The following is a 17,302-nucleotide window of genomic DNA, read 5'->3' on the forward strand; positions in this document are numbered from 1 at the left end:
AAACCTTGTGGTGATAAATCCATTGTCAACATTAACAGCAGGTATTTAGGCTCAAAGAGTTGCTTTTGATATCATGAAAAGTGTGATACCTTTGTACTTAAAAGGTTGACTTGAAAGTGTTCATTTCTTCTCTTCTTTTTTTTTCCTTTCTTTTATATAACCTTTTTTTTTAAATTACAATACAGTAGTAAACAAAGACAGCCAGGTGGGTGTTCTTTCAGCTTGTCTGGTTTTAATTTAAGGTTATTTGTCCTTTGCCTTTACTTTTCCCAGCCAAGTGAATTCAATTCTTACCTTCCACATTTAACACTGCACTTTAGTTTATGGTTCATTAGAGGTGTAACAGCACGTAAAATCTACCTTTTAGTATGTTTCCAATAGTGAAAAAAAGGTAAAAGGTGCTATTATGTCACTGATTGTAAAACATGCAAACAATAAATGGTGTGATTCTTAGAGTAAAATTAGAGCACTCTGCCGTATGGTCAGTAAGAATAAAAAATGTCAATATTTGAACGTGTCCTGGACTGACATTTCAGACACTCCATAAAGTGACCCTCCGTGAACATCAAAGGACTGACTCAAAGTCCCTTGAAGATGCTCGGTCACAGTTCTACTCCAACCTAATTAATAACAATCCTGGCAACCCTGAGCATCTTTTTTTCCACCATAAATCATGTCCTGAAGCCACTATCACCTCCCCCATTTGAGGCAACAGAAAAGCGATGGAACAGCTTCACTGACTGTTTCAGAGCCAAGGTCAACAACATCCACTCTCTGATGTTCAGCTCTTCCTCTCTGCCTCCTCCTTGTCATCAAACCTCTCTCTGGGAGCTCACCGTCTCTATTTCATTTTATTGGCATCAGACAGAGACACATTGAAGAAATCATTGAAACCCCTGTATTTGTGCCCTGGATCCATTCCCACAGTTCTGCTCAAATCATACATCCCCATTCTCAGCCCCCTGATGGGCCAACTTGTCAACCTCTTCCTACAAACCTGCAATGTTACATCGGCCCTGAAGGTAGCAATCATCTGCCCCCTCCTCAAGATACCCATCCTGGAAGTTCTTGCCGGCCACAAGTCCCTTTTCTGTTGACAATGTTGGAGAAGGTGGCTGTGTCTGAGCTTCAGGAACACCTTACATACAACAACCTATTTGGAAAATTGAGCACTGAACCAGCTCTTCTCAAGATTGTGAATGACTGTGGATCACACTATCCTCTTAGGCTGCCTCCACACTACCACTGGGTTGTCAGTCTCTGTACTTAAGCAGTTTCAGTCCTCCCTTTTTTGTAGGACTGAATCAGCAGACATGGAGCGTCTCTCCACTGCTATGCTGATGATACCCAACTGTACATACAAACTGCCCTAAGTCCTTCTGCAGCCATGTCAGCCTCATTTATAGCCACACATTTTCTCCAGTTAAAGCTCTCCTTATTGGCACTCTACATCAAATTCAGTCATTCCGGGTTGAGCATAGCTCAGCGGGTAGCGCTCCCGCCCCATGTGTAGAGGCTACAGTCCTCGTTGCAGGTGACCCCGGTTCGAATCCCGAGCCGAGCGGTCTTATCCTGCGTGTCATTCCCCCTCTCTCTGCCTCCTGTTTCCTGTCTATCTCCACTGTCCTGTACAATAAAGGCAAAAAGCCCGAAAAAATATACTTTAAAAAAAAAAAAAAATTCAGTCATTCCCCATATCTCATCTCACCTTTTGCAACCAGGACCTCCCCCTCTCGACTCCACAGCCAATGATCTGGATGTTCTCACCTCATTCTACCATCTCAAAAACATCTCTAAAGTCCTGCCCAATGTAGAAAAACTTGTCCATGCCTTTATCACCTCAAGACTGGACTACTGCTATGTACTCTTTACATGAATCCCTAGCAACATCCAGAAGCTCCAGTACATTCAGAACAACACTATCAGGAAGCACAAACATATAACACCAATTCTGTTTTCATTGTACTGTCTCGCTGTCTCCTTCAGGACTGACAACAAAGTCCTGCAACTCACATACAAATCCATCAATGGACATGGACGTCCCTACCTACAGGAACTGATCTTCCCACAAATCTACACCCATACCTTCAGATCTGCTCTTCCACTTGATTAAGTAAATCAAAGAACATGTTCACAACTGTAGGGACAAGCTGTAAAGACGACATTGACATATTATCACCTTATGAACTTGGTGTAGCCAACCATAGCAAACCGTTTCATATTTCTGCATCCAGCATTAGCATTCATTTGGAGAAGTGCTTGTATCCACTCAATGAATGAACGTTCACTATTTACTCTCCTTTCAGCTCTGGTTCTAGTTCTTTACCAACTCCTGAGACACATGTCTGTCTCTTCAACTGTTAAAATGCACCACTTTGTTCAGCAGCTAGTTTCTACCTGTTTCTGTGTGCTGTTTGGAGCTTAGCAGATAGTGTACAGTGGCTTTATCACTGAAAACAGCTGCTTGCTGCTGCTGCTGCTGCTGCTGCTGCTGCTGCTGCTGCTGCTGAAAACAGGCTTGATGAGAGCAGAGTGACTGAGACTGAGCCAAACAGTTAGTTGATAATTATCTGCAGGTTCATCACTATGAGCAACACCTCTTAAATTTACATCATTTGATTAATTGTTTATGTAAAAATATTGATTAATGCAACTTAATGAATTTGACATTTGTGTCAACTTTATGCCCATACCCAGTGACAACTCCAGCAGTTTATACAGTGCAGGCATAACTTATATGCACTTGTGTGGAAACATCACATCAGGCTTAAAGATCTGTAAATAATGTCCCAGATGGTTAAGTTTAATTGTTTATGTTTCTAGAGGCATATACATAGTTTTAGTCAGATCAACCCAGTAAACACTTCCAAATAATAAAGATCTATATGAGATTAAAGGTGCAGTGTGTAACATTTAGTGGAATCTAGTAAAATGGGACTAGGCAGAAATTAAATATAATATTCATAAATACATTTTAATTGGGGTATGATCACCTGAAATTAAGAGCTGTTGTGTTTCTTTACCTTAAAATAAGCCTATTGTACCTACTTCCATGGAACCTACCATGTTGCATGGCCATTTTTCTACAGTAGCCCAAAATGGACAAACCAAACACTGGGTCTAGCTAGCCTGGCCTTTCATGTTTTTTGCAAGTGTCACAGCCACCACAGTGCAGGTTCTCCTACATGCTCTGAAGGGGAGGGTTAGGGGAGGGCTATTGAGAGTGTTGCAGTGTGCAACCTCACCACTAGATGCCACTAAATCCTACGCACTGCACCTTTAAAAGCTGTTATAGCTAAAGTTTCTCATTTGTGTTTGCCATACCAACAACACTAGCTGGACTAGTTCAAAATGTTCTTATCAAGTCAGTTGTTCTTTTCTACTCTGTCTTTCTATCAGTAGAATTATTTAAATAAATCAGATTAAAAGAAAAGTAGTTATCTTCCACACATGCAAATGAATCAACATAATTATAGCATACAGGGCTAATTTGAGAGTTGATCTTTGTATGCTCTAAATTATTATTGTTGTATGCTATAATACTATATAATTATTACTGTATACTCTAACTATAATTATTTGGTCCATTGGGCATTCTGACTGGTAGGCTGAACAGTTTGGGTTAAATAGATGTAAATAATCTACAGCCCTCTACTGTTCATTAAGTCTTTGTGGTGGGTTCAATAAAAGAGTACAAATTACAGTGTTTTATATTATATTATATCCATTGAATATTCATTTTGTGTTATAATGTGACATGTTATTTAGCTGTTTTTAGCAATGGTTAAAAATATTCCTCAGATTCTGCCTATTTTTCCTTCGAGTATGATTTCAAATCCTCATCAGGATATTTCGTTGGCCATTCCCACCATCATATCAACACCATCATGCTTTAAGGAGCTTTGCATATTTGTATTGATTCATCGCAGCTGTTGTTCAGATGTAGTGTTTTTACCGGCAGCTGTAGTCAGGAAACAGGAGCACACAGGCCACTTTATGAACACTTACAGCACCAAATCAATCCAGCAGATCGATTCATTGTGTGGTGCTCTACAGGCATGTCTGCATAAACATTATTGCGGCTTTTTAAAGCTTTCCTCCAGATGAAATATGAGCTATTGATTCCAATTATTTTCTCTTTCAGGATCACTGCTTCTACCACGGCCATGTAAGAGAACATCCAGAGTCCTGGTTGGCTCTCAGCACATGCTCAGGAGTCAGGTACAGTTAACAGCTTAACATGCATGCGTGTGTGTGCGTGTTATTTACTGTATGTTGTTTGACCAACACATCTTACAGGACAGTAGGCAACATGCTGTATTTTTATTGTTGGTTTGATTCAAAATTACACAGGAGCTCACAATATATCCCATTAGTGCTGGAACTGCTATTTTACAATGATTGAGTGTTTGATGAATATGAATTCATTGGACTAATGCATTTACATCACAACTACACACAAGTGAAAATGTACAAAACAAGACCAGACTAAAGGGCCAGTATGCATCTTACACAAGTGTGATGTGGAGACTTGAAGTGCACAAACACTGAGAATGGACTTTACGGTGAAGGAGAAGATATCTCATCTTAATCAGGGAGAATAAGTAGCATTTTAAGAATTTGAAATGGTAATTATTTGTCTGCAGTGGATTTTGGATCGCTACCATTCAGTGATATCAGGTGACTCTCCTGTGTACCACTGTTAACTTGAACTGAGCTGCATGTTTATGGATTTATTTTGTCCAACCAGAGAAAAGTTCAACTTGTACTGTCACAACTTTTCTTCTTCAGATTGTCATGAGAATGACTAATTTGATCCTCTTTTGGGATCCAGGCAGCAGTTTTAAAAGCCTTAAATATCACAGCCTCAGACCCATTTTAATGTGGCATGTCTTGCATATTTGAGACTGAGATTGAAGCTTTCTCCTGGCACGTCCTAAGGATATGTGTCCCAAAATACATATTTATGAATTTGATCCAATAAAAGAGACATCTAGTTACAGCTCAGCGGGGCTTAAATAGGAATTAATTCAAAAGCCAGTTGAGTACATCTAAACAGATAAGAGTTTCAGGAAGTTTTGGAATGAATCTTATATCTTTCAATCTGAATGAGCGTTGTGCAGTGCTGACACGTCCGTCGGCACTCTCAGTCCCTCTGTCCTGATCTGGGAAGGTAGCCAGATGCTGCTTGTTGACAGCAGCTTTGATGGGAACAGAGCAGACGTGGGGGGGTGGAGGGTGGGGGGGTGGGGTAGTGATCTGGAAGCCAGCAGAATGTAAATGCTCTCTAAACGTCCAGTCATTCCGAATGCTTTCCAAACGTGAGCTGGACCACCACAAGATTGTTCTTGGACAGAAAAGCAAACTGAGTTTTTAGTTTCAAAAATAAGAGATGAACAGATAAACCATATCCTGCAGAGTATAAACATCAGTGTTTGATGTTATCTTAGAGCAACTTGATATAAACGTTGCATGAATAAAATATAGATATTAAACAGTAACTTAAAACCCTCTGAAAATTGTATTTTTGCTGGCTTCTAGTGGTGGAACTTCACCTAACTCCAGGGTGTGTCAGTACATCGTGACATCACTGATGTTAAAGTCTCTCTCCACTCAATAATACCCATTTTGCGCATTGTTTCATCACATGGATGTTTGAGCTCCACTGTACAAGCAGGATTTGTTGCATCACAACTAGAGCCAGGCCAATACATCAGCCAGTACCAGCGTACTACATATATTTAGATATTAGTGTATGTCAGCCAATAAATGACAAGAAACTGAAATAGAGAAATCAGTACATTTCTTGGCTGCAAATGTTAAAAAAATGAAAGAAACCATATCAAAAAATGAATGTGATGTTATGGGTGGTGTCAAGAAAATGAATATTGTCTGATATATTAATAAAGGACTTTAAAAATGTAAGAATATCTGTAACTATCTCTAGACCCTTGTGTCCGTGGGACTGAATACAAACTAGTTAGGAGCCAATCATGGTCCAGTATGCAATTACTCAAAACAGAGTATTTTTATATCTTAAAATATGTCTTGAGAGTGTTTTTAAGTGACCTTCTAAAAGTCACTATGTCAAATTTGAACATTCCGGCTTTGGCGCCCCCAAGTGGTGGTATGAAATTAGACATGGTGGTAACGCACACTGCTATCCTTCCATCGCTGAGTCAGAAACACTTAAATCAGAACATAGACTTTTGCCATTTTTCATCAGGATTGTTACATTTTTGTGCACAGTCATCAGGATCGTTTCATAGATGTTTTTAATAATGTAAATCTTATAATGAGAAATATCTGATCAAAAACTAATAGGCTAGACTCAAAATCTGACCAAGCAATCAAAAAGTTTTCAATTCTTGGTCATACTGTCACATATACTGCCTCAGTTCTTATTCATACAGTTCATTTAATGAGGTGAAGTAGTATTGATAACATTTAATAAGGCTATCTAAATGATCCTATGAGTCAAAGGCACCCGAGGGAGATGTTCATAATAATGATGGATGTTAATCTAAAAATCCCATTTTCAGAAAAGGTATTGCTTCAAGCTGATTTTCACACATGCTGAAACACTGTTCACAGCTGACAGTTTACAGGCTCCTCTTGTGGTCAGAAAAACTCTGCGTATTGACAAAATCATCTTAACTCAAGCTCCACCTATTGGCTTTTTCGGGACCTTTCGACCACATCTCAAGAGCTAAGATTATTTTGTCAAAGTAGTGTCTCCAAGGTCAGTAATGAACTTTCTGGATATGTTTGCACTGACAGAAAGTAAATTATACTGCAGTCACTTTGAATTTCATAAAGAACTGGAGTACAAGAGCGTCTGTACATGTTTATGGTAATACCCATGTGCTGTCCATTCCTTTTAAATGAAACAGTGAAATCAGGAAATGAGGAGTGATGTTATGGTGCCCTACTCACAGCAATCACCCCTCACTTTTCATTCTGTCTTCTTTATATTCACTCATAACTGATTAAAACAGTCATTTTAGAGCCAACTGACCTTTGCATTCTATCTAATCATAATAATCAAAGCTTACTCTGCTATTAACCTCATTATAAATCACTGCGGACAAAAGGTCAAACTAAACCTCCACTACAGTGAAAATGTTATTTTAGGATGCAGAATAACGACACCCTAAAAATAAAATGTTAATGTCAGAGAGGCATACATGGCCGGAAACAAATACAATCAGCAGGAAAAGATGAAAGAGATCAGGAGTGATTCAGCAGGGAAAAAAAGAGCAATACGATGTGCGTACTGCTGGAAATCATAATGAAAGGGTTCTGTCAGGGGTCACTTTTTACGCTTTGAAAATGTCCTCCGCTAGGCAACAGCGCCATTATAAACGATGAATCAACGACGTCTTTCAAGAAACAACAGCATGACTCAGCGGTCCCGATCCTGGATTTTAATGAGCATTTTGGGAAAACGACAATGTTTTCTGATTTTCGGACGTAGGACTTGTACAGGATAAAAGAGTTTAAAAAGTACCTTGATGAGACCATTTGTTGGGCTCCAGCTGCAGTGATGTCATCTTCACTTGTGGCTTATCTTTTGGACTGGCCGGACTGCATGTACTTACAGGAAACTGATGATTATGCAAAAGAAAGAAAAATCTCATGATTGCAGAAATTGCCAGTCACTAGAAGACCTTGATGCCAGGATAACAAAGTCTTACACAAGAACTTTTTCTTCAGGTCCTAGTATTGACCTTTACTGTTCTTATGTGCAGTACTGCAGCAGTTCTGGGTGTTTTCATTTCCACTTGTGCCCCGCTGTTCCCAGGTCATTTTTACCTTCTGGCAACTTTCATGCCATATCAAGGTGTTTGGTATTCACTCAGGATGAATTATATGGTTTTAAAAGAAAGTGCAAAACAGCCTTGGACACTGAAGGAAAAAAAAACAAGCTCAACAGCACACATACAGTCAGGTAGTGTGGATGAACACAATAGTCAGAACCAAACTGTTCAGTAAAATAAAATTTTAAAAAATGAAGAATGATGAAATAACATCAGTGCACTGAAACAGTAAACTACACTGGGAATGTAATCATTATAAATTCCTATAAATAATAAAACAAATATTAAGTTGAATGCAGAAAAAGGATCAAAGATACATAAAATGCAGCCTGTATAAATATTAAAAAATATATATCAGTGCGAATCAGACAACACATATCAGCTGTCTGATATGTATGGGTCAGGCTCTAGTTATAACTTGTTTTAGATATTATTATAATTATTAATGTAGAACTTTCAAAATGCTAAATGAGAATGATTGAAATGGTTATGTGTTACTTTGTTGTTAGCTTCTGCACACTAACAATGTATTTCATTTGATCTAAAGAATAGCCTCATAATTGCCTATTAGATGATATAGTGTGTGTAATAAGAAGCATTTAAGTTATTACTCGCATACAAATCCTTTGTAGGCAGGTTTACTATATGTACATGGGATTTAGTTCTTCTAAATAGATAAATAAAAAATCTATTGTAAGACATTTTATATATTGACTTGGGTGTTCATGTCAAATGCACCAAACTATTCTTCACAAATATTCATTGAATCTGTCATTTATATTTTCTTACTGCGGATGGACAGAAAAACAGTTTATGTTGCATAACAAAATGCTCAATATTAGAATTCATTGTTACCAATATAATTCAAGCTAACTACATCCACTGATCATCATTAAACATGAGCTTTTTACAGGCCCACAGGGTGTGTTTCATACCCAAAAGACAGATTTGTAGTAGAGAATTTAAGATTGTGGCTTAATGGTTTATGGTTAAATTGGACTGAAACTTTTTAAAAAGCCCTAAAGCAAAATGAAAAATAGGTATATAGGACACAGATCATACCCGAATATTATTCCCTTCCTTTTAAGATGTGAGAATTGTCACTTTCTATGAGTAGTTTGTGCTTTAGAGGACTGTGCTATGGGGTCAGAAGAGTCACCTGTCAGCAGGTCCATGTGGGATTGATACAGTCTGCTGGATGAAGGTTCAGTAAGGAGTCTGAGAATTTGTCTGGTCCCATCTCTTCCTCAGTTACACACACACACACACACACACACACACACACACACACACACACACACACACACACACACACACACACACACACACACACACACACACACACACACACACACACACACACACACACACTCACTCACTCACTCACTCACTCATACACACATCATTTGTAAGTTCACCCAGACAGTCGCTGTTGCAGAATGACTGTGTTCTGTACTGCTCTGTGTTGTTTAGGACAGCAAGTCTTCCAGCCACACTGTTTATTATCTTGGCTTTTCTGTAAGGATTCATAGAGGACTAAATTTGTCTTAAAGTGAAACTATGCACTTTTTAAAAGATGTAAAAAAAAAAAAAACCCCACAAAAAATGCTTTCTCCTAAAGAACAATAAAATAAATGCACCATGAGAAATACAACAGCCACCATCACATGGATGGATTACAAGTAAGAAGAAAAGTTATTTTTTATTATTATTTTATTTTCTCTAACTTCTGACCTTTGCATTTGCACATAAATTCTTATTAACTCAATTCGGCCTGCATTATGATCAAATGTCATTGTGGAAATTGGGAAGGTGGAGCTGACAGACTTGTCAACACAGTTCTTAGGTCAGGGGAATTATTGCATGATCCACTATGAGATGCAAAGAAAGGTTCACCTGGAGACAGACCAAAGCATCTGTAAGATACTTTTCATTATTCTCAGAATGAAAAGAATGAGTAGGATTAGGATAATGAGCATATCCCATGACTAAAAGATGATGTATGCTTAATTAGAACTAATCTGTATGATGTGTCATTTGATGACTTCTACAGAAAAAAATGTTACCTTTTGCAAATGTACATACACTCAAAGGTGGGTGGAAAGGTCATCATCATAGAGAGGGATGAATGAACACAATGAACACTAGAAGTGAGGAGTAAGGAGGTAGAGCAGTCGTCCACCAGTTGGAAAATTAGAGGTTCAATTTCCGGCTCCTCCAGTTCACATCAATGTGTCATTGGGCTAGCTACTTAACCCCAAATTGCTCCCAATGGCTGTGCCAATGGTGTATGAATGTGTGTGAATGGTTAGTTTCCTCCTGATGAGCAGGTTGGCACACTGTGTGGTAGCTCCTGTCATCAGTGTATGAATGTGTGTGAATGGATGAATGTGACATATAGTGTAAAAGTGCTTTGAGTGGTAAAAAGACTAGAAAAGTGCTATAAAAGTACAGTCCATTTACCATTGTCAGACTGTCACTCCGAGATAGCTTTAATCGTGTGAAGTTGTTGACAAAAGTAGTTTGCAGCACCACTTTATTACCTGGCCAAATACCTGACCAATCACTGTGTAAAGTTGATGTTGAATTGTTGCTTTCAGAAAGTTCATTGTCAATTCCGACGTGGTAGTGGAGGTTTAAGATGCTGTTTGATAATCTAACAAACACTTTGGTCTTATTCTTTGCTTCATTAAAACTACATAGACATGAGATGTGATCAGATCACAGTCTGATGTAAATGATGTCTGTACAGGTGTCCAGATGTGGTCTAACCATTCTGTTTGCTTTGAAACCCTAACCCTAACCCTAACCCAAGAACAACTGCAACAAACTGAAAGTGGTTCTCAGAGTTCTGAAAATGGACAAACAGTTAGATATACAATGTAATTTTACACAACTGTAGCACTAAGTCTAAAAGACAAGCATCTTAGCAGTGTTTACCATAAGTCTGTGTAACAGAACCCGAGCTATGCTTTATGTGACACTGGGAAATTGCACAGAACACAATCAATGGTCCACAGGCCAGTGAGAGGTTCAGTGGAGAGCTAGAATCTCCTGGAAGAATGATGATCTGTATTTTTCATCTCCCTGTATCGTGAAGTGGTAGTTGGTGAAAATTGACTGCTACACCCTTCAATGAGACTTTACTCTTGTCAGTTTAATATGTGAACTCCTGGGGATGTAAATGAGAGAGAATAGTTGTATGAGTGCTGATTAGCACAAAACAGTGAGGCAGATACAGATCTTTTAGACCTAGAAATGCAGTTGTTGGCTTCATTGGGTTTTTTTAAGCTCATACACAATGGTCTCTCAACCAACTCAATCAATGTCAATGTAGGTTAGGGTTCTAATTTGGGCCAAAAGCATGACTGTAAGATGTCTTGCATTTAGATTGTTTTTAGCTCCTAAACAATACGGTACTAGGAGAGCCAGTCAACAGTTCAGATCTTCTCCACCATTCGCTGCGTAATGCCACCATAAGCGACCTAAGCGGCTGTAGCTGCAGGGTTGGACCAGTAGGGGGTATATCAATGTTTGTCAAAGTGTCATTCTTGATACCACCCCAGTATCCTGTTAAATTAGATTTTTGTTTTTCCCAACCTCTCTTCCCTCCTTCACACAGAGGCCTGATATCCTTGAATTCTACTGACACCTACTACCTGGAGCCAATCAACGAGGAGGATCCTCTCCACCATTCGCTGCTTAATGCAGAGGACCTGCCGGTGAAAGGTGGAAACTGTGGCCACGGCCATCATAGCACACAGTTCAACCACATCTCCAACCTGCTCAGGCCATTTCATTCAAGGGTGAGTCTCCCAGACATCAACGCCACTGTTGTGTGTGTGTGTGTGTGTGTGTGTGTGTGTGTGTGTATATTAGGTTGTTTTTCTGATATATGTAAGTAATGTTACGATACTTGATTTTTTACTTATTTCATCTCTGTGTGGCTAAAAACCAACAAGTGTATTCTATAAAATATCAGTCTGTTCCTGTAACATCTAAAGAGATATAACACACAGAGGGGAAACAAGTAATAGGCAGCCTTGTAACAACTTTTGCTCCTCAGGGCTTTTGATGCCATTTACATGGAATGGAAATCAATATATGCCTCTTGGTGCCACTTTAGGTTTACCAGAGTTCATTTGGTAATTATGTTTCAGTCAATCAGAGTATTGTCAGAAAGAGGTGTGGGAGGATTGGGCTTAGTATCTTCAGGGATGTCACTTTGCAGAAACCTCTAATGAAACCTGCCTCACTCTGCCTTAAGTGTGTTGTTAACTCATCTAAGAGTTTTATTCGTCTGGCTTTCAGTGCAGATTATCTGTCCCACGATGGTCTGCCTCAGGGGTTTTTCTACTGGGGGTAACAAATGAATTGATTTTCAACATTTACTTTAGGAGGCATGAAAATTGGCAAATGAAAAAAGTGAAGCAGTTTTTTGAGGATTAAATTAAATCTAAGTTCAAGTCTACAGCTAAGATAATGAAAGATTTCAGAAACTTGCAAACTACATTTTGATACAGTGATGCTTTATCTCATGGTTTTAGCCCAAGCCAGGAGCAGAGCATTTAAAGCAAACTTCTATCCAAAGACAATGCATAACATCAGCTCCCTTTTTTGACATTCAAGACACCTTTTATACAGATTCAACGCAATGGAAAATCTACAAAGTACACTAAAGCTGAAGCCTCCACAATCTTGGTATACATCAACAGAACCAACAGTAGAAGACAGGCCTTAAAATCTTAATGCCATTAAAGAACTCTCCACTGAACTGAATCGTAGACGAATTTCAGATACTGTGAATGAATGGAAAACTGAAGCCATTTGTTAGCAAGTTAGACATTTTGGCAAAACCGTGTGCTGAGATCTCAGGTCTTACCATGTTTACCATACACAGAAACATATTATATATAGTTGTTGGGCCCTGCTATTAAAATCTTAAGATACAGCAACCCACATGAGCTCTGTTGTTTGTAGGGTTGTGTTCCAAGTGCCATGCATTTTAGATCCGGCAAATAACCCAGAAGATCTAAACTTAGGTGCCAACATACTTCATATTGAAACTTTTTTGTAATGAAATGTTGAATAATATCGGTTGTATTTTTAGGTCTTGGCATTTTCTCCCAGCAGTTAAAATAACAAACACCACTAGGACTGGGTATTGGTACTCAGTACCTTTTTAAGGTATCGACCAAAATAAATTGATACCAAGTATTACTGAAACATCTGCCGTCAAACGATACCTGCAATCCATTCTTTTTCTACGCAGACCTAGAAAATATGACTATTTGTATGGACTTGCTCACAGCCAATCAAGGCAAGCGTTCTGTCATTTGATGTGACATGTGATTGGCTCATCGCCACAGCAGCTACAACCTGTCTGGTTGGTTTGAGTTAGCGCCTGATATGATTAAATGATATCTAATCATTTAGATGTGGAGGAGTGGTGGCATTTTTATGCAATTTAATGCTTCTATTCACATGATGGGTATCGAATGATCAGTATCACTTTAATGGTACTTGAATTGATACGGGCATCGTTATTTTTACATGATGCCCAGCCCTAAACACCATTGGTGGCAGCTGTAGCTAACTAAAGGGGCGTTCACACCAAAAGCGTCTGACGCCATTTGAGCAGCAGGTCTATATAGAAAATCAATGTAAATGGCATGATAACACGCAATTTCATATGAAGTGCCTGAAGCGTCTGAAGTGGCGTGAATAGTTGGAAAAATCTTTTCAGGCGACATTGCGCCGCGACAGCCAATCAGTGGCGAGTTTCTCCCGATGTCACATCCGTGACACAAGCACGAATGAAGCAATGATCCAAAAAATTATATTTATGATCAAGTAGCGCGATAGAAGCGATTCAAGCTATTTTTTTCGCGTCAGACGCTTTTGGTGAACGCCCCTTAACAGAACCCCAAGCCTAGTTGTTTTTATTTTTATTTTTATCCTGTTCTAGTTCTCGTGTTTTTAAAAAATGTGTTAAATGTAAAAAAAAAAGTCCTGTGTGTGTGTGTGTGTGTGTGTGTGTGTGTGTGTGTGTGTGTGTGTGTGTGTGTGTGTCTGTGTGTGTGTGTGTGTGTGTGTGTGTGTGTGTGTGTGTGTGTGTGTGTGTGTGTGTGTGTGTGTGGTCTGAATTAGTGACCTTAGACCTTTTGCTGAACAGTGTCCATAAGTAAAGCTAACATAATGGTAACACCACAGAACGTAAGGATCTATGAGTAAAACCCCTGAGTATGTTCAATTGAGCAAAGGTGGAAAATTCCCTTCCAGAAATGAGTCTTTCTTTAAACCATCCAGATCACATGACTCCTCAACTTTGACTCCAACGTGTTTATCACCTTCAGTTGCAAATAGTTGTTGGCATGGAGCAACCAGTCTCTATATTCACATTAATAACAGCGTTCCACATGATTCAACCTGACTGACAACAACTCTAATTAAACTCAGTACCACTTTTAAGTCACAAATTGTGTCTTGAAATGTCCCTCCTTCATTTGTTTTAGTGCAGCCATGAGCCAGCACACACAGTGTAACAGCTGAGTGTTCAGTGTGTCTGGGACGTTCACATTAAGTCATCCCAGCCTCTCAGTGGGACCGCTCACTCAGCTGTTAGAGAATGTGTGAAAAGACACAGAAACGCTTGTGATTTATTTATTAGCTGATGTGTTGAACTGAGTCATGACTCTGCTATGGTTTGCTTTATTACATAACTAAATCACAATCAATCACCGCTTTTTGGCTCTGCTGGGGAAATGATCTTCATCATAAGCAAACACAATATTGAACCGCTCTCAGAGCAATTTTAGAGCACAAAATCACCGTCTGAAAATGGAGGGAATTAGGGCTTTAACTCAGCTTTTCAGATCAGTTTATGCAGCGGTTCAAGTGCTATTTCCTGTTCCTTCATGAAGAAAAAGGACTAAACACAAGGCTGGTGTGCTCAGCTGCAGTTATAGATGATAAAATGACTCCTCTGTGGGCTTTTCTGCCTTCTTCTGTCTAGACTGCTGGGACAAAAAGTCATCCTTTGCTTTTTCTTCTCCTTCTTATTCCCATATTTATCAATTTTCCCGCTTACATTCTCAATCACTTTAAACTGCTCTCATCTTTCTCCCCTCCTCATATACTAAAGCCCTCTTAGCTCTCCACCAGAGCATCATCCTTTTCCCCTACTTCTTTATCTCCCTCCCTCCTGCAACATACCCCTTGGCTTCCCCAATTCCCTCTGCTGCCACACATTAATCCTGGGTTGTTATGCAGAAATACCAGCCACAGCAGACCCCAGACGGAGTCCCAAGGCGTTTGCCAGTATTTGCCTCTCAAATAAACAATGCGATGTGTGAATGCATTAGTGTGGATATGTGTGTGTGTGTGCGTGCGCATTAGGCTCCACAGGCTGCCATCACAGCGCAACAGATTCCCCACCAATCAACAGTATTGGTGTTATGTCCAGGCTGAGCCCAGGCAGCAGTCCCCCCCGCACGCAAATCAAAGTTTTAATTACAGCAGGGCCTTTCCCTAATGGCTGTAATCAAGAATTAGGGTGGAAACTTAATGATGGAGGGATATACAGAGTTGTAGAGCTTTGTAAACACAGCAGCATCAAAGACTGAGAGGCCATTCCGCTGTTCACCTCTTTATGTACCACTTTCAGACTGTGTAGGCATAGTATAGTATAGTATAGCATAGCATAGCATAGCATAGCATGGCATAGTATAGTATAGTATAGTATAGTATAGTATAGTATAGTATAGTATAGTATAGTATAGTATAGTATAGTATAGCATAGCATAGCATAGCATAGTATAGTATAGTATAGTATAGTATAGTATAGTATAGTATAGTATAGCATAGTATAGTATAGTATAGTATAGTATAGTATAGTATAGTATAGTATAGTATAGTATAGTATAGTATAGTATAGCATAGCATAGCATAGCATAGTATAGTATAGTATAGTATAGTATAGCATAGTATAGCATAGTATAGTATAGTATAGTATAGTATAGTATAATATAGTATAGCATAGCATAGCATAGCATAGTATAGTATAGTATAGTACAATACAGTTTGGTATAGAATGGCAAGGTTTAGTACAGGATAGTTTAACACAATATAATATAGTACGTCATAGTATAGTATAGTATAGTATAGAATAACACAGTGTAGTATAGTATAATGCAGTGTAGTAGAGCAAAACATACTATAGTATAGCATAGCATATTATATAGTGTACCATAGTCGTGTGTGGTATAATATAGTACAGTACAGTATAGTATAGTATACAATAGTATAGTAAAGTACAGTACAGTATATAGCATAGTATAGAATAGCATGGTATAACAAAGTGTAGTTTAGTATAGCACAGTATTGTATAGTACAGTATAGTACAGTATAGTTTAGTATAGTATAGTATAGTATAGTATAGTATAGTAAAGTATAGTAAAGTACAGTACAGTACAGTACAGTATAGCATAGTATAGAATAGCATTGTATAACAAAGTGTAGTTTAGTATGGTATAGTATACTATAGAATAGCATAGTATAGTATAGTATAGTATAGTATACTATAGAATAGCATAGTATAGTATAGTATAGTATAGTACACAACAGTATAATATATAGAAAAGGGCAATATTTTACTGTATGGAGTAATATAATATTGTACAGTATAGTATAGTGTAGTATAGAATTGTATAGTTGAGTACTATATAGTGCAGTCTAGCACAACAATAGCATTTTATTGTAGATAGTACAGTATAGTACAGTATAATATAATATAGAATAGTATAGTAAAATACAGTATTGGAAATATGGATTAATATACTAAAGCAGTGAGACTGATGCATTACCATTTCTTCTTCCTCCTTCTTTAATACCAGGTGAAGAGAAACACGTGGGGCACCACTAAGTACATGGAGCTGTATATTGTGGCTGACAACACACTGGTAAGCTAACATTAACTCCCACCTGCCTCATTCATTCCACTGCAGAATATTCCTGTGTCCGTCAGCATCAGCACCACATGTGTCCACTGACGTGGGACACTCATCAAAAGGCGAGGACAGACTGAAACAGGTTCCACATCTTAAACAATTATCTCATTCCAGCTAATGGAGCTCTTTCATACTGAGAGCTCTGAGCTCACATAATAGTCATGCTGAGGCGAAAGCATGTGGCTGGGAGCCGGAAGGATTTGTCTGTGTAATGAGGGAGCGTGTATAGATGGAATCTAAAGGTGGAAGGGCTTTTAAATGGACACTAAACTCCAGTGATGAGATGCTGTATTTTCATAAAAGGCTTCTGTCTGCTACATTAATGCTGTGGTAATAGGCCATGCTGACCAATAAGAGGACTCTGGTTCTCTCCTCATGCCGTTGGTATAATTATAATAATGGAGCTGGCTGGTTGTGGTAAAGCAGACTTTGCTGGGTTATAGTGATGTTTTCATGAGTCATTTTTGTTTCTGC

At 38.7% G+C, this 17,302-nt stretch overlaps 1 protein-coding gene across 1 annotated transcript in view; it reads left to right on the forward strand.

Annotated features, from left to right (window-relative positions):
• Nucleotides 1–17,302, forward strand: part of adam19a (ADAM metallopeptidase domain 19a) — a 198,867-nt gene that overhangs the window by 128,947 nt on the left and 52,618 nt on the right. The window contains exons 5-7 of the mRNA XM_053343856.1: nucleotides 4,145–4,221; nucleotides 11,443–11,626; nucleotides 16,715–16,780. Coding sequence (XP_053199831.1) covers nucleotides 4,145–4,221; nucleotides 11,443–11,626; nucleotides 16,715–16,780 — 327 coding nt within the window. The remainder of the gene's footprint in view (nucleotides 1–4,144; nucleotides 4,222–11,442; nucleotides 11,627–16,714; nucleotides 16,781–17,302) is intronic.

The sequence above is a fragment of the Scomber japonicus genome, chromosome 22 (genome assembly GCF_027409825.1).
Source record: "Scomber japonicus isolate fScoJap1 chromosome 22, fScoJap1.pri, whole genome shotgun sequence".
Classification (NCBI taxonomy): domain Eukaryota; kingdom Metazoa; phylum Chordata; class Actinopteri; order Scombriformes; family Scombridae; genus Scomber; species Scomber japonicus.